Source organism: Girardinichthys multiradiatus, chromosome 18, assembly GCF_021462225.1.
Source record: "Girardinichthys multiradiatus isolate DD_20200921_A chromosome 18, DD_fGirMul_XY1, whole genome shotgun sequence".
NCBI lineage: Eukaryota > Metazoa > Chordata > Actinopteri > Cyprinodontiformes > Goodeidae > Girardinichthys > Girardinichthys multiradiatus.
This window is the reverse complement of record NC_061810.1, coordinates 45,097,023-45,115,982: the sequence shown is the minus strand read 5'-3', so window position 1 is coordinate 45,115,982 and position 18,960 is coordinate 45,097,023. Positions and strand designations below refer to the sequence as shown.

Sequence of the window (18,960 nt, the reverse complement as noted above, 5' to 3'; positions counted from 1 at the left end):
CGATAGCGGCCTTTAGCTCATCCAGAGTGTTGGGTCTTGAGTCTCTCAACGTTCTCTTCACAATATCCCACAGATTCTCTATGGGGTTCAGGTCAGGAGAGTTGGCAGGCCAATTGAGCACAGTGATACCATGGTCAGTAAACCATTTACCAGTGGTTTTGGCACTGTGAGCAGGTGCCAGGTCGTACTGAAAAATGAAATCTTCATCTCCATAAAGCTTTTCAGCAGATGGAAGCATGAAGTGCTCCAAAATCTCCTGATAGCTAGCTGCATTGACCCTGCCCTTGATAAAACACAGTGGACCAACACCAGCAGCTGACACGGCACCCCAGACCATCACTGACTGTGGGTACTTGACACTGGACTTCTGGCATTTTGGCATTTCCTTCTCCCCAGTCTTCCTCCAGACTCTGGCACCTTGATTTCCGAATGACATGCAGAATTTGCTTTCATTCGAAAAAAGTACTTTGGACCACTGAGCAACAGTCTAGTGCTGCTTCTCTGTAGCCCAGGTCAGGCGCTTCTGCCGCTGTTTCTGGTTCAAAAGTGGCTTGACCTGGGGAATGCGGCACCTGTAGCCCATTTCCTGCACACGCCTGTGCACGGTGGCTCTGGATGTTTCTACTCCAGACTCAGTCCACTGCTTCCGCAGGTCCCCCAAGGTCTGGAATCGGCCCTTCTCCACAATCTTCCTCAGGGTCTGGTCACCTCTTCTCGTTGTGCAGCGTTTTCTGCCACACTTTTTCCTTCCCACAGACTTCCCACTGAGGTGCCTTGATACAGCACTCTGGGAACAGCCTATTCGTTCAGAAATTTCTTTCTGTGTCTTACCCTCTTGCTTGAGGGTGTCAATAGTGGCCTTCTGGACAGCAGTCAGGTTGGCAGTCTTACCCATGATTGGGGTTTTGAGTGATGAACCAGGCTGGGAGTTTTAAAGGCCTCAGGAATCTTTTGCAGGTGTTTAGAGTTAACTCGTTGATTCAGATGATTAGGTTCATAGCTCGTTTAGAGACCCTTTTAATGATATGCTAATTTTGTGAGATAGGAATTTTGGGTTTTCATGAGCTGTATGCCAAAATCATCCATATTAAGACAATAAAAGACCTGAAATATTTCAGTTAGTGTGCAATGAATCTAAAATATATGAATGTTAAATTTCCTTCATGACATTATGGAAAATAATGAATTTTATCACAATATGCTAATATTTTGAGAAGGACCTGTATTTGTTTGGCTTCACAGCTTTGTGCTTCACACTAACACCGTTGCTAGGCAACAGAAGTTACAACGAGGTAAGGGCAAGAGAAACGCAGACCGACGTAACACCGGCGGAACACTATGCTAATCTGTCATGTTTAGCTAATAGCTACAGGTAGCATAAGTGTTGCTGTTTGACCATCATTTGTTTACATGACGCTTCTTATAGACGTTTATTTGACTTGGTGACTGACATCCGCCAAGCTCATGTAGCTGCACTGCTGCAGCTCAACATGCCGTAAAGGAAGTTTAACCTGATGTAAAACGTAAATCGATTAATCTGTTTGATTAATCTGTGGCTATCTTGAAGGACCCGGATGTGTGGCACACAAAAAAACACCTGAATTTTGGAACTGAACTTGGCACCGGTTCCCCCCAAGGCTGTGTTCTCTCTCCTCTGCTCTTCTCCCTGTACACCAACAGCTGCACCTCCAGTCACCAGTCTGTCAAGCTTCTGAAGTTTGCGGACGACACCACCCTGATCGGACTCATCTCTGATGGTGACGAGTCCGCATACAGATGGGAGGTGGACCATCTGTTGGACTGGTGCAGCCAGAACAGCCTTGAGCTCAACGCTCTAAAGACAGTGGAGATGGTTGTGAACTTCAGGCAGAACCCAGCCCCACCTGCCCCCATCACCCTCTGTGACTCCACAATTGACACTGTGGAATCTTTCCGCTTCCTGTGAACCATCATCTCCCAGGATCTCAAGTGGGAGCCAAACATCAGCTCCCTCATCAAGAAAGCCCAGCAGAGGATGTTCTTCCTGCAGCAGCTGAAGAAATTCAACCTGCCAAAGACTATGATGGTGCACTTCTACACAGCCATCATTGAGTCCATCCTCACCTCCTCCATCACCATCTGGTACGCCGCTGCTACATCCAAGGATAAGGGCAGGCTGCAGCGTGTCATTCGGTCTGCTGAGAAGGTGATTGGCTGCAGTCTACTGTCGCTCCAGGAACTGTACACCTCCAGGACCCTGAAGCGGGCAGGGAAGATTCTGGCTGATCCCTCCCACCCCGGTCACAGACTCTTTGAGACTCTCCCCTCTGGCAGGAGGCTGCGGTCCATCCGGACCAAAACCTCACGCCACAAGAACAGTTTTTTCCCATCTGCCACCAGCCTGGTTAACAAAGCCCGGAAACCACACTGACACTCTCCCTTTACCCCACACCCCCCCTTTTTTTGCTGACAGGACACCTGTAACCTGTAACTCTATGCGTTACATTAACGCTCAGCTTGGACTCCTGCTTTACTTGCACAATGATCACCTGCACTGTTGTATTGCTCTTGCATCTTATACTGCTCTATATTTACTCTCACTCACTTAAAACTGTGCACTTATATTTATATTATATTGTAGATATGTTTGTACTGTTTAATTTGTACTGTATTGCACCGACTACGCCAAAACAAATTCCTTGTATGTCCAAAAACGTACTTGGCAATAAAGCTTTTCTGATTCTGATTCTGATTCTGATTCTGAATTACAGACCTGAAAGTGAAAGTAGTCAAACTGAATTTTTAATACAACGAAATACATTTTAAAAGCAAATGAATTCAGTTTCAAACCATAAAATTCAGTTTCAGTTTAGTGAAATTAATTTTCAAACCAATGCATTTGATTTCAAATTACACAAATACAGATTAAGTCTGAGCAATTCAAATTCAGTTTCTGATGGCACAAGTTTCTTCCCATATGGATCAGTGCTTCTTTGTTCTCTTTGTGTCTCTGCTCTGTTCTCTCAAACACCCAGTCGGTCGTGGCAGATGGCCGCTCACACTGAGCCTGGTTCTGGTTCTGCTGGAGGTTTCTTCCTGTTAAAAGGGAGTTTTTCCTCTCCGCTGTCGCTATATGCATGCTCAGTATGAGGGATTGCTGCAAAGTCAACGCCAGTGACAGTCCACTGTCTCTACATGCTCATCCAGGAGGAGTGAATGCTAAAAGTCACTGACTGGATGCAATCTGCTGGGTTTCCTTAGACAGAAAAACTTTTTATCCAATTTGAATAAATAACTAACGCTGACTGTACTGTTCAATGGTTAGGATTAATTGGAATGTATGTACCTGACTGTTGTGAAGAGCCTTGAGACAACATGTGTTGTGAATTGGCGCTATATAAATAAACTGAATTGAATTGAATAAAAATTTATAAAAAAATGAAAATAAAAACAGGCAAATTATATTTTCTAAAAAATTGTTTACAATTGTTTAGATTATTTTATCTTTTGAGAGAAGCCGGTCTCCTTTCTAAAATAAATGTATAAGAATGTATAAGACACAGGAAAAACTAAATAAATTCAGACTGAACTACCAAGACATGTAGGTCAACATATTCAGTTTGTACATTTTCAGACAGAGATACACAGAGCTTAAACATGCATGAATGAATGCAGTACATAATAAATGCATAGCAAACACTCTTTCGGTAACTCGACCCCATCCCCCGTCAGCCTTCACACACACGCATATAGGTGTGCTGAGAGGTTGGGCTTCATCACTGATTTACCAGCTATCAAGCTCCACCCCCTCAGCACAGCCATGAATAATGGAGGCTGCACTGCATGCTGGGAACCATGTCAGAAAGGCAGAGTTGCGTTACAGTTCATATAATGTGAACAAGAGTTTCCCTTCACTAAATGGAGCCAAAGTCCAGTCATGTAAACACAGAGTCTGAAGTTAAACTAGTGATATCTGCAAGATGTCAGAATGACCTGTGCTGCATACAATGACTAAATTATAAAACATAACTTTAAAAACAATCAATGTCACAGGAAAATATGTTCAATTATGGGAATGACTAACAATTTATCAGAAACAAGCTTTTCCATACTTCCACTAAATCTCTTATAATCAACATTTCCCAAATTTATTTCACCAGTAAGTGAAATTGTGGTGAACTTCACACACATTTAAGTGGAACTGCATCTAAGTAGGTCACGAGCCAAATCATCTATAGTTCCTTTCAGATCTTTCTGTTGTCTAGGATCTACTCGTGTTTATTATGCATCATTAACAGCTGAAAGGTTCGCAAACTGAATGGGAAGAGTGGTTTATGGTCAGAAGCTGATCATAAACCACTAATCACTACAGGATTATGGGACGGGTATGACAGTGCAAAGTACAGAGAGCAGCAACATGAATCAGCTGGTGCACAGAGTTCAGGCATCGTATCATCCTGCTGTGTCCATCTGATCTGACACAGAGCTCAGCACTCTGTGGGCTTTCACCTACATCTTATGCAGATAGATGCTGCGACTTGTAGGTCACGCCTCTTTGGTTCTACAACCCTGGCTGCATGATCTGAAACTCCAAAAGGCCTGCGATTTTAATGGATCGGGTTGTAAGATGTGAAAGGACAAAGTGATCTGTTATGGGGGCTTTGTGGATGTGTGTTTATTGCAGAACTGTGATCTGAGAGGGGGCTAATGAGTCATGAAAAAACAGAGATGAAACAGACTAATGTTACCCTAGCACTTCAGCAAACTGCTGTATAAAAAACATCACCTTTCAGAACAAGCTCTGAGTTTATTGGAGCGCATCTATTTGTGTCAAGTCAGATTTATATTTAGAAACAAAAGGCTGTCCTGCAGAAACTCAGATTAGAAAAAGGAAATGGATAACGCGGCACCTGGAACATTGTGTTATTTTACTGCACTTTAAAGCTACTCAATTTTTAAGCATTGATGGGCTCAGAATCGGCAAATAGCTGTTAAATGACTCCGATAGGCTACAAAAGGTCCTGATTGGAACATTCTGATGGTGCACACAAAGAGAAAATATCAACATATCTAAAGTATGTTGATGTATCAAAGGTTTGTGGTCTTGAACTAAACTGATAAAAGCAAAACACACTAGCAGCAAATGATGAGTTTAAAAAAGGTAAATTTAATATAAATTATTACAACACACAGCACTTGCCTGCCGCTTCATGGTGTGACACCTACCGATCTTTCTCAGCACTGTTCCCTTTCTGGACTTGCTTCTTCTGAAAACCAAAAATCCATGGGTGAAGATGAGTGATCTGTGTTGGATCAGGACATTTCAGTATGATTCATCCCATATGCTTTAGTGGTTCGAACCAACGCCTGTTAAATGAAATGCCACGCTGTGATGATCCTATGTGACTGTGCCTTTAGTTGGACAATTATAAATCATAGCTACCACAACCAAGCACAGTTAGTGGTTAGATTTGATGAATTATTAACTGTACTGCATTAACAGCAATAAACTTGTTAGATAACCATATTTTACTGCCCCACAGTGCTGGCACAAAAATAAGGACTGAGCTGTTTGCCAGTTAAGCTTACCTGATAACGTCGAGTCCGGGTAACTCCTCAGCAGACAGATCCAACCTGCAGCCTGCACAGAAACAAGTTTAAAAAATATCATTTAAAACACTCTGCCCCTTTAAGGAAGTGATCGCCCTGATTTCCAGACAAGCAACAAGAGCATATCAGGATGTTGTGTAGGTCAATAGATTAGGAAAAAATTTATCTATCCTACATCAAACGTTAATGCGAAAGACAATTAGATCATATAAATGAGGCTGAAACATTTCTTCTTTTCTATTTCTCTTGAACCAACAGCACTGATGCTGTCGTATAGGACCCTTTGTGTGTAAAGAGCATGTTCAAGAGGGCAAACAGAAGGGCAGAAGGTGAATGTTGAATCTGCAGCTGCCCACACATTCACACCTTACTGTGAGAAAACACACAAAGGCTGCACCACAGACAGACAGAAGGTTGCTTTAGCAGCTTTAGCAGCTTTAGATTATGGCTTATTAAGGTGTTTTTAGAGTCTAATCACCACTGGTTCACTCAATATGTTGCCACCTGTAAATCTGGCTGTGTTGCTATTTTTGTTTTGCAACAGAATTCAAACTTGGTAAAACTGGATGTTGGTGTCATAGCTGTTTATGTAACTGGGTCTATTAAAAAACAACAAGAGAACTGTTATGTGTTTTCCACAGCCAGCGAAGCAGCTTGAGAAGTCATGTATAGTTTCGGCACAGGATCACAGTGCCATCACAGAGACAGTTTAACAACACAGATCACTGCATTGGTCCAGATATTTTAACAAACAAGAAGTCAGTTTAATATAACTCAACCCTACTGCTATACACTGTGGAAACTTGGCTTTTGCTTAGAAAATTCACAAGAGTCTTAGTATCTTGCACCCACATTATCAAGATAAACTTTATTATCCCCAAAGGGGAATTTGTTTAGCAGCCACCAAAGAACAATGCAACGACAAAGAATTGCCACAACATTCACGGTACAATCAGGATACAAACACACACTACTAGTACTACTACTCTCTTTTTGGACCCATCAGGTCAAATTTTCATGAGGTTGACACTAACAGGGACAAATGAACATTTGAACCTTTTTATATTGCACTTTATCACCATGTATCAGAGAGCCGATGGCAGCAACCTGAGGGTGGCTTGGGTCAGCAAGGAGAGCTTTAGCCTTCCTTCTGATTCTTGTTCTGTGGAGCTGTGGAAGCTCAGCAGGCGACGAGTGTCATGGAGTAATAAAATATTTTAAGTACAATGTAATCATATTTTTTATAAAAAAGGGGTCATGTAGAGGGTAAGCTGACACACTTGGCTGGCCATCTTTAAAATTGCTGAAAGGAAGAAGGGTGTCCACGAGGTTTTTTAAAGCTGAGGTGAGAACTCGGCAGGAAACATCCCCGTGGGGAAGAGAACAGAAGGAGGATGAATCCTGGTCTGAGTAACAAAACTCAGCAAAAGAAAAAGCTCAGATACACAGAAGGACAAAGTGGCATGAAAACGTATTTACATCCTTACAAATTTCTTCTGTTTTCATTTTTTCAGATCAATTAGCAAACTGTATGTTCACATTACCAGACAAATATAAAGATCAGTTTTCAAATGATGATTTCAATAACTAAGGAAAAAAAACATATCCAGCCCAAACTGACCCTATATGAAATAATAATCACCCCACTAACCCTAATAACTGGTTGTGCCGGCCTTGGTGGGAAAAACTACCATCAAGCAGCATTAGAGGTAACTGGCAATGAGTCATTTAAATGGTTGTGGAGGAAGTTCGCCCACCCTTTGTTGTATAATTAGTTTTAATTTCAGCCACAAAGGAGGGTTTTCAAGCATGAACGGCCTGCTTAAGTTCTCGAAGTGTCCTTTAACTAGTCCACTTAAAACCTTTATTTTGTTTTTTGAGCCAATCAGTAGACTTGCTGGCACGTTCATGAGCTTAATGTTCCATACTGACGGTTCGACATTTTCCGTCAGGTCTTTTTAGAAAAAAGCAGAATTCATGGTACTATAATGGCAAGTTGGGCAGTTCCTGAAGCAGCAAAGTATCATACGGCCACCACCGTGTTTGACAGTCGGCATGGTGCTTTCTTCTGAAATGCTGAGTTAGTTTTAGGCCCAGATGTTATAGGACATCTTCCAGAACATTCCACTTTTGTCCCAGCAGTCCACAGAATTGTCAATGTATGAAATATAGGAATCTAAATAGTCAGTCAGTCATTTTCTACCGCTTATTCCATAGTGGGTCGCGGGGGAGCTGGTGCCTATCTCCAGCAGTCTATGGGCGAGAGGCAGGGTACACCCTGAACAGGTCACCAGTCCATCGCAGGGCAACACACAAACAACCATGCACACACTCATTCATACACCTAAGGGCAATTTAGAGAGACCAATTAACCTAACAGGCATGTCTTTGGACTGTGGGAGGAAAAGCCGGAGTACCCGGTGAGAACCCACACATGCACGGGGAGAACATGCAAACTCCATGCAGAAAGACCCCCGGTCGGGAATTGAACCCAGGACCTTTTTGCTGCAAGGCAACAATGCTACCAACTGCGCCACCGTGCAGCCGGAATCTAAATATTTTTATGTTAATGTCCAGAATGTTTTAAAACTGCCTGAAAAATGTAGAAGTATGGGATTTTGAAAGGAATGAGAGTAAAAGCAAATGATCTCTGACAGTTTCATATTTATCATTATTCAGTATCACCATCAGGTATATAGGTAAAATGTGGTAAAATTAACCTTAAAGTGTCTTTATTATCAACTATTTATCCCACATCTTAAGCAAATACATTTAAACTGATTTAACATTAAACCACAAAAGTCTAAAAGCCCCTGTAGCATTTCATAAAATGTGAATATAATATATGTACAGGTCCTTCTCAAAATATTAGCATATTGTGATAAAGTTCATTATTTTCTATAATGTAATGATGAACATTTAACATTCATATATTTTAGATTCATTGCACACTAACTGAAATATTTCAGGTCTTTTATTGTCTTAATATGGATGATTTTGGCATACAGCTCATGAAAACCCAAAATTCCTATCTCACAAAATTAGCATATTTCATCCGACCAATAAAAGAAAAGTGTTTTTAATACAAAAAACGTCAACCTTCAAATAATCATGTACAGTTATGCACTCAATACTTGGTCGGGAATCCTTTTGCAGAAATGACTGCTTCAATGCGGCGTGGCATGGAGGCAATCAGCCTGTGGCACTGCTGAGGTCTTATGGAGGCCCAGGATGCTTCGATAGCGGCCTTTAGCTCATCCAGAGTGTTGGGTCTTGAGTCTCTCAACGTTCTCTTCACAATATCCCACAGATTCTCTATGGGGTTCAGGTCAGGAGAGTTGGCAGGCCAATTGAGCACAGTGATACCATGGTCAGTAAACCATTTACCAGTGGTTTTGGCACTGTGAGCAGGTGCCAGGTCGTGCTGAAAAATGAAATCTTCATCTCCATAAAGCTTTTCAGCAGATGGAAGCATGAAGTGCTCCAAAATCTCCTGATAGCTAGCTGCATTGACCCTGCCCTTGATAAAACACAGTGGACCAACACCAGCAGCTGACACGGCACCCCAGACCATCACTGACTGTGGGTACTTGACACTGGACTTCTGGCATTTTGGCATTTCCTTCTCTCCAGTCTTCCTCCAGACTCTGGCACCTTGATTTCCGAATGACATGCAGAATTTGCTTTCATCCGAAAAAAGTACTTTGGACCACTGAGCAACAGTCCAGTGCTGCTTCTCTGTAGCCCAGGTCAGGCGCTTCTGCCGCTGTTTCTGGTTCAAAAGTGGCTTGACCTGGGGAATGCGGCACCTGTAGCCCATTTCCTGCACACGCCTGTGCACGGTGGCTCTGGATGTTTCTACTCCAGACTCAGTCCACTGCTTCCGCAGGTCCCCCAAGGTCTGGAATCGGCCCTTCTCCACAATCTTCCTCAGGGTCCGGTCACCTCTTCTCGTTGTGCAGCGTTTTCTGCCACACTTTTTCCTTCCCACAGACTTCCCACTGAGGTGCCTTGATACAGCACTCTGGGAACAGCCTATTTGTTCAGAAATTTCTTTCTGTGTCTTACCCTCTTGCTTGAGGGTGTCAATAGTGGCCTTCTGGACAGCAGTCAGGTCGGCAGTCTTACCCATGATTGGGGTTTTGAGTGATCAACCAGGCTGGGAGTTTTAAAGGCCTCAGGAATCTTTTGCAGGTGTTTAGAGTTAACTCGTTGATTCAGATGATTAGGTTCATAGCTCGTTTAGAGACCCTTTTAATGATATGCTAATTTTGTGAGATAGGAATTTTGGGTTTTCATGAGCTGTATGCCAAAATCATCCGTATTAAGACAATAAAAGACCTGAAATATTTCAGTTAGTGTGCAATGAATCTAAAATATATGAATGTTAAATTTTCATCATGACATTATGGAAAATAATGAACTTTATCACAATATGCTAATATTTTGAGAAGGACCTGTATATATAGATCAAATACTTTAAACCCCTGATATGAAGCAGATTAGCGTCTTTGGTTTCGTTAGGGAAACATTTCTATATATCTGAGGAGGGAGAAAATCCCTCCAGCAACATGGAGAGAAGAATACAACTACTGCATGACAGAGAACAAAAAGAGACTTCCTAAGTTTCACTATGAGAGATTAAGTATTTATACATAATGGTATTACAACTGCTTGACAGACAGATGGAGGGGAAACACTAATGGGGGCTGAAGATGATAAGTCAAGAAGAAGAAATAGAATAAAAAGAGAAAAAGATCTGATTGTGGGGAGGAACAAAAAAGAGACAACAGAAATGATTGTAAAAAAGCAGCAGGAACACACAGAGTCAGAGCAGTGATTGGTGGAAATCTATGGAAATAAAGAGCAAGGAACAGACTGAGGAAAGTGAGGTGAAGAAAAAAAATAATAGATGAGGAGAAAATGGGAGGAGAAGGGGAGGACTCAGCAAATGAGACCATCTGTCCTGCAGAGTTGGGATACTTGGAAAGGTTTGGCTGGGTGGTATCTGTACAAATGAAATCATGATGTTGGTATTTGAAAATATCAGGATACAGTGTTGGAACTCCCCTGCCCTGAAAACCAGAAAAAACACTGAGAGAGACTGAATCTGACACACTGTTATTCTGCTGGATTACAGCAGAGCCCGAATTCACAGCTTATGGCTGCAGCCATTGATTGTTTCCATTACTCTGCTGGCCGGTTGGTCAAAGTCAAAGTTTAGCTGACTATAGTGACCAAGTACATTTATACTGATAAAAACAGACAGCAGACAGGCAGCAATATGTTTTCAGAAGTTGTACCAAGATAATCACTGTTAGATTCATCACATGAGAGAAAATAATTAACATATTACCTTTGCAGCACTGATCACATAATTACGTCAAACTATGCATTTAACTGATTAAACCTAATGCTGTTAATCAACAGAAGGGGTGAGCTGAGCTCATATGCACAGATGTGTGTACAGGACAGATGATGAGGTAAAACATGCTGATCCTGTCCCAGGACTGCCACTCCTCAGAATCTACATTCACTGGAAAGAAAGCACTGGTACTTCTCCAATAAATGACCAAAGGTTGGATCATATCAGCAACAGCAACACAGAGCAATCTGTTAATAAAAGTATTTTTATAACACCTTATGAGGCTTAAATAATTCTAAAGAATGATTGGTTCATGTGGGTGTCCAGCATTATAAAACAGGCTGTTGTCACAAAACTGGTTAAAAATGTGTGAATGTAACCCGCAAGTTTTACAGGCAGAAAGCAGCCAGTTTTGTGAGCTAAGAATCCTACTGATTGGACCAACGCCACAAACATGTGTGAATCAAACTAGAGACACAGACTGATTTCCCACAGTGTGCAAAAAAAGAAAAAGAAAAGCAGCTGATTAAAATCAGATTTAGTGGACTAAAAGTGTTGCGGTTCTGGCCAAGTGAACAGTGACTCTAGCAACCGAGGACAGGAGAGGCAGTAATACCCTGAAACTGGAACCGGTACAAATCCTGAGTTACATGGTCGACCTGGTCATGATTTGTGGATATTCCTTATTTAAAAGAGGAGGTTTCTGGGCCATCACCATCAGTTTCAGCCTTGCTGTGAAGGACGAAGTACAATCAGTATTTTCATTAACTGATTAACCTCTTTGCAGATTGCTGCACATCATCACTCTGTGCGCGACCTAAAACAATATTAACCTGCGCTGTGCTCTGCTGCAACTACTCTTTCCTGGCAGGTTCATTGTCTCACAGGGGGTTGTTTCAGGCACATGATTAGGACATTTTTCAGTTCTAACAAGAGAATGATAGAATGACAACAACATCTCCATGAAAAAGCTGCGCAATCTCGAAGACCTAGAGGACTTCTTAGACACCTGGACAAACCATGGGCATCCTTCATTCTTGACACACAAAAACCATTCATGCTTGGGTTAATGTTTTACAGCATAGTCAGCTTAAACGCTAATGCAAAGAGCTCATGAGCAGTCGCAATGATGATTATTATATATTAATCTAAGCAATTAATCTTCTCATCCAGGAGGAGTGAATGCTGCAAGTCGGTGACTGGATGTAATCTGCTGGGTTTCCTTAGACAGAAAACTTTTTTTATCCAATTGGAAAAATAAACTGAACTTGAGTGCATGGTTTCATAACCGTGATCAATTAGGAATGCATGTCATTGACTTGGAACCGGGCTGATTCGACTGGACTGAAATGACTTTTTCAGTGTAAAGTGCCTTTGAGGTGGCACTATATAAATAAACTGAACTGAACTGATGTACTTAAAATAAAGTCACAAGAGGCACAGAAGTGTAAGAAGCAAAAACACTAAATATTAGATGAACTTCTCCATGCAGCTTATGAGAAATATTCTTATTTATTTAAGTGTTATGGTTGGTTTTCCACACTTGAGGGGTGTTTATTGTTCTAAATTGAGATGAGCCAAATTTATAAAACAACAGAGGAATTTTACTTTTACAAACATCCCAAATGACTACTTAGTAGCAACTCTATAATTAAAACAATATTTGTTTATAACAACCTGTTGGTATGAAGATTTCAATGTTCCAACTCAAGTGTACCTGGGCACTCTAATCACATTATAAATAATTATTACACAGTCTGAAATAACAGATGCAATCTATAAATAACAAAATTGGGTCAACTCTTAAATTAGTTTCAGAACAAAAGTTATATTTTCATATTTGAAATAAACTGTTCTCTTCACAACACTGGGAGTATTTAGACTAGATTCTTACAGACAGTGATTCGTAATGAACTCACTCACCTTGTGTGGCATGAACTGACTGAACTGTGTGAACATGATCCCACAAAACACATTAACATCATGAAATCATGTGATGATGAAATCGGATGATACAATCAGAGAAGAAAAGAAAATAAATACAGCACATCTCTCCGAGGGATGCAAGGCAGCAGGGTGTGAACGCGACACGTAAACACTGAAAAATTCAGCTTCAAGCTGCTGGTAAATCCGAGGAGGAAGTTGAGGCATGACAAAAAACCCTCACTGAAATATTCAACCCTCTTAATGTCTCAGCTCCATGTTTCTGTACGTTTAGCATTTGAATTTCACTCGAGTCTGTTAAGGTGGATATATGTGGCTCTGTTGAAGTCAAATTTTATATTCAAATACTTGATGGCCAATGTCCTGAATGTCCATCGATACAAGACATCTTCAACAAAGAGGTAACAGGAATTCAGATAAAAAAAAATACCCAAGCAGAGGACTCCACCAAGCCAAAAAGATTTGATATACACTGCTCACAAAGAGTTAGGGATATTTGTCTTTCACCTGAAATATATGGAACATTTTTATGTTCAGCCTGCAGTGATATTATATATATCATGGATGTGGGGCAGTTAAGTGAAAGCATGCAATGGTGATTTCCTCATCTCAAACCACTTATAGAAACAAAAGCCTACAACAGTGGTGGATATACCACCACAAATAATGTCAGTGTCTTTTGCATCACAGAGAGGCCACAAGTACCCTGGTTCGAATCCCACAGCGTGCCACTCTGGCTCTCTGAGCAGGACCCTTAGTCCCTGAATGCTCCCCAGGCGCTGCCCAATGGCAGCCCATTGCTTCCTAATGGACGAGTTATATGCATAGGACAATTTCTCCATTGTGAGATCAATAAAGTCTATATTATTATTAATTATGTGCCCTTGAGCAGCAATTACAGCTTGATCAAGACGTCTCATGTTGTCAGGTCGACCGTCTTGAAGGGCGGCTCTCAAGTCATTGAGGTTCTGGGGTACAGTGTTACAAGCCTCTAGACGGCGACTCAGCTGTTCCCACAGGTTTTCTATTGGATTCAGGTTTGGAGAATGTGGAACCTGGAATGGAGTGGTCAGCACTGTCTCCAGCAGCCTTTCCCTAATGACGCGACCTGAATGATTTGGAGCATTGTCGTCCATGAAGAGGAAATTAGGCCTGTGCTGTTGATGCAGGAGCACAATGATTGGATTAATGATGCTATTCAGGTAGTATGGACTTGTCACTGGTTTGACTAGATACACCTGACCATACTGTAACACCACCAAAGCCTCCTCTGATGACAACAGTGGCTGATGCATAGCGCTCTCCTTAACACCTCCAACATTGTTTGGATGGACATCATTTCTGCTCAACATGAACTGACTTTCATCAGAGAACAGCACTGAGGCCCACTGGTCTCCAGCATAGATGCTCCCTGGCCCATGATGGATGATGATGCATGTGCCTGGTGGTGTGGTCAGCTCCTTGTTTGAGAACAAGTTGTGCATAAAGAACTGAAACATTGAATACTTGGACATGTGCATTTAAATGTTTAGTGAAGGTCACATTAGGTTCACCTGGAAAGGTTATAGTGCATTTCAGGTTCATCCTGATGGACATACATGCAACACCAAAAACGCTGAAGCAGGAGTAATGAGATAAAGTTATTTAGGGTTGGCTGTATCTATTCTTTTACTGTTAAGCTTTACTTTAAGAAAATAAAATGGGTATAGGGTATTACCTATCACCTTGACAGGCTTGTGATGTAAAATAACTGCTTATAACTTGGGGTATTCTACTACTTTCTGATAGATTTTATCAGATTATTTGAGTAGAATAAGAATGCAACAAAAAACAATGGTTTCTTTATTAAAGTGGCATTACGCAACAAAATGACTTAAACAACATTAATAGAAAGAGAATGGATCAAACCCCTGCCAAGTCTGAGCGGAGGGTGCAGCGACCTGCTCTCTTTCCATCTGAACACATAATCTAAAAAGTTTCCTTAAAGCCCAGAGAAAACTAGTGTTATTTATTGTTATTTTTCCACAATCTCCAAAATCCTCCAATCTGCCCTGCTTTTTCCTTCCATGATATTACAGCCGACAGCCACCCAACCTTATTTCTAATAACAGATGCCTTAAACTAAACAGACTTAAAAGAAAAGGACACGGTTTAGCTCACATAGAATCATCCTCCTGCTCAGATGGCTGCAAACTTTCCAGCTGACAACCCACTCACAGATGAGAATGGAGCACACAGAGAAAATCAAGCATTGGTGTTATTATTGTTAAGCGCCTGCATCGCGTCAACGTTTTACTTCGGCTTTAGCTTGTTCTGTTCCCCTGTTTTCTTCACTCACTGACAGACGCTGTCCAGTGTTTGCAGGAGTTTTAATTGCAGCATATTCTTGTTTTGATAGATTAGGCTCACATAAAAAATTTTTTTATTTAGGACACTTAAAATCTTTTTTGTTGTTTCAATGTGGGTAATTTACCGTTTACATCAATAAATTACACTCTCCTAAACACATTAAAGTCGTTTGTTTTGAAAAACATATCACTGTTACACACATGGAAATGGTCCCAGAAGAGGAGAGTTTAGCAGGAATTTCTCTCTCCATCAACTGACTTCCTCGTATCCGAGATTGGGTCATGAGGGTAACAGATCCAGAAGGGAAACCCCAACATACCTCTCCCCAGAGACATTATGGAGGGTCCCAATAAGTTCTCAGGCCAAATGGGGAGATATAGTCCCTCCAGCCTAATCTGGGTCAGCCAAAGGGTTCTGCTCCCAGAGGGATGCGCCCAAAAATCTGAAGCAGGGTACCGCTCAGCTGACTCTGTCCAATGCATGTGGGCAGCCGCTCTACTCCAAGCCCAAAAGCTGAGTCCAGCCACTCTGCATAGAAGGCAAATTTCAACTGCTTGTATCCAGGATCTCGCCCGTTCTGTTATGATCCGTATCTCATGACCATCAGTCAGGGTCAGGATGGGGAGCTGTAAATCTACAGCTTCACTATTTGACTCGGTTTGTTCTTCAGCACCACAAACCAGAACAATCCCTGTAAGTGCTAGTCCATCTCCTTCTTCATTTTCGCATCACTCATGAAAGAGACACCAAGGTACTCCTCCAAGTGTAGCACATTTACACTTATCAGCACACTAATGACCAATTTAATGCAGATTTTCAAAGCAATAACAGTTATATTATTGGATACCCGGATATTACTGTCTATGCCTGGTGCGATTGCAGTTGCTTAAGGTACAACACAGCCTTCATTGCGAGAATAAACTCAGATTTGTTACAAATTTAGGGATCTAAATGTTTCCAGGTCATTCATATGTTAATTTTAGGAAACGTGTTGCGTGACAAAACAGAAAGAGTTTCTGAAGAAAGGCACATCCACTCAGATGGCTCAGCATTATACATAAATTTAATTTAATCATTATTAGCAAGGAACAGAACTCCACCTGTTAGGTCCCCCTCCTTATCTGGGGCAGAATCCCCACTCCAGCTTCAACAAAAATGAACTAAAGAGCAGCTTTTCAAGCAGAATGTATTTTAGCATAATAATCAAACCCACAACAGAATCCGACCATTTATTTTCAGCTTACACATACGCCCTAACCCGGTGGATTTTATACTTCAAAATGAGAAAAAATAATAAATCCAAGATCAAAACTTTCATCTGGATTGACCCGGTCCACCAGTTTAATGGGGAGAAATAAAAAGCAGGCATGTAGTTTGGTGCTGGGGCTTGTCTAGACACCGTGCTCAGCAGCCTTCCAGGCAGACAGTCTATGTATTATTCAGCTGCTGGCCGGATTTTTGCTGCTCCACAGCCAATCTTACTATTTATGTTGGTCTGTGAGTGCGCACAGCAGAGGGAAATATCAATGATAATTAGAGTTTTGTATCAGTATTGGTTGTGGAAACAAGGATACACTTAAAATCTGATTTTGTTTTGAAATGTTAACAATCGTTAAGTTTAAAAAAAAGCAAAACAGACTGATGGTACTAAATAAAAGAGACTCTGCACCAGTCTGTAAACGAACAGTTACACATGCAGGGAAATATGCTTGTTCACCATTTTTGTGGCTCTCTTGGCTCTTGGGGAAATCACAAGACTGGAAACAGATGATAACAACCAGTCTGCTTTTGGTTCAGCAGCAACAAACCTGCCTTCCAGTACCTTGAGAGATTAGGAGATTATAAATAGTAGGAACTGAACAAAATTCTTCTGTGAGGTTTGTCCCTTGTAATAAGCAGCTCCTTATGGTCGGTCCGAGTCCGAACAAACTGTTTCATGGGTAAAAATATCTTCAATGACAGGTGAGACGGAGCCAAAACACACGAAGTGATAACACATACATACTTTGACAACAGTCTGCTGTCTCCACAGCAGCAAGATCCAAATGGGTCATTAACCCCTCCTTCATGCTGCCGAGGTGTCAGAGTGACAACTGTGTGGCCTCATGGCTCACATGGGACAATAAAACACTCCTTTCACCGCACCCAGATATCCATGGCAACAACTGGGCTGCCATCAGCCTTGAGCAATAACCCGATGTTCTGGCTAGCATGTTCCTAAGATTCAATTTTTCTCATTGGTTAATTTCAGAGCTGGTGTCCTTGAGGTTCATCTTCTCAGAAAAGACTGTAGCTCTGATACGAGTTACAGGATAAACAGCACCAATTACATCTACAGATTACTGTTTTAAAGAATTTACTGGTATTATTAGCCTGCTTTTGAAAATACTCCTTTAGCCTTTCCAGATAGAATACATATAGTGACTATAAAAACAAAGTACACCTTTTTCAGTGCTAGGGTTCTACGATTTAGGACAAAATATAAATGTTCTGGTCCTTACGAAGTTCTAAAATCATTTAAATCTAACCCTAGGGATTCTCCAATCATGCTTCTACTGGCCGACACCCATTTCCGGGGTTTTTTGGAGGTCTTTGAGGTGCCGACTTGGATTGACTGGTGTATCACAACCTAAACCCTCCATTTGAAGGGTGTTTAACAGGAGTACTTATCATTTTAATCTGACTGTATACTATGTTAAATCCATCTTTTTTAACAGCTACCATGCGAAGCATCATCCTAAGACATTTATCCAAATCAAAAGTCCAAAAATAACAGGGAACACATAGGTTTACATTCTGTGGAACAGTGTTATAACTGGTTTATTTACTGCCTCAACAAATTGTTTTCTGACCTTTTTATCAATCAGCCACACAAATGCTCGCAGGTTCAAGAGATAAACCAGCGTTCTTTTTAGCAATAAACATTTTTAAACTGAAAAATACCAAAGATAAAAACAGAAAATATGATTTTAGCACCAACAAGTTGTGACCTAAATAGATAATAGCTGAATACAGTAGATATCTTATGCCCCATGTTAATTTTGAAGACATGACTTTCAGATACTGATCAATTGCTGTAGATACGTTTCTTTAGGTAAGGTAAGTTTATTTATATAGCGCTTTTCAGCAACGAGACACTCAAAGCGCTGTACATACATTTACAATACAATCACAAAGAAAATAAACAGATACAGACACAGAAAAACAAATCAAATGATAAAATCAAACAACAGAGGTAATTTAAATTTTTTTTTTATTAAATAAAGAGAATAGAATGATGAATAAGAAAATGAAAGGAAAATTGGACTGAAAACGTAACTAATTATGCTTAGATGGCACAGTCAAAGGCCACTATAAACAAATAAGTTTTTTATCTTGATTTAAAGCAACTTAGGTTTCACAACTTTTCTATTGCCCACAATCAAATAAAGACACAACCTTTATGTTCAAAATCCAAATCTAGGCAAAACGTCTGCCTCAGCGAGCATGCACTCAGAAATGCTGACAGAAAATGTGTCAGCTGACTAAAAGCTGGGGCCGACTTTAAATACTCAAGAAGCAGCAATAAGCACACACCTAACTTGTAAATCTAATAAAAATGACAAAAGTGTCCTGTTTGTTTTCAATCAATACAACACAGCAGATATATGTGCAGCAGAGTAGCCAAACCCTCTGAGTAAATTTGCAAGGATCAGAAGATGTAGAGGGATTTC

The 18,960-nt window shown here is 40.9% G+C and overlaps 1 protein-coding gene across 9 annotated transcripts in view; it reads right to left on the bottom strand.

The window, feature by feature from the left end:
* pak1 (p21 protein (Cdc42/Rac)-activated kinase 1) overlaps positions 1-18,960 on the bottom strand; it is a 136,598-nt gene that overhangs the window by 115,273 nt on the left and 2,365 nt on the right. The window contains exons 2-3 of one of the 9 annotated variants that reach the window (XM_047391384.1): positions 5,569-5,620; positions 5,180-5,346 (exon numbers count right to left, since the gene is read on the bottom strand). The exons of 3 other annotated variants lie outside the window; for them this stretch is intronic. In XM_047391384.1, the coding sequence (XP_047247340.1) occupies positions 5,180-5,191 (12 nt within the window). In that variant the 5' untranslated portion in view covers positions 5,192-5,346; positions 5,569-5,620. The remainder of the gene's footprint in view (positions 1-5,179; positions 5,347-5,568; positions 5,621-18,960) is intronic. 5 more of the 9 variants (XM_047391383.1, XM_047391387.1, XM_047391382.1 and 2 more) reach the window with 5 other exon arrangements.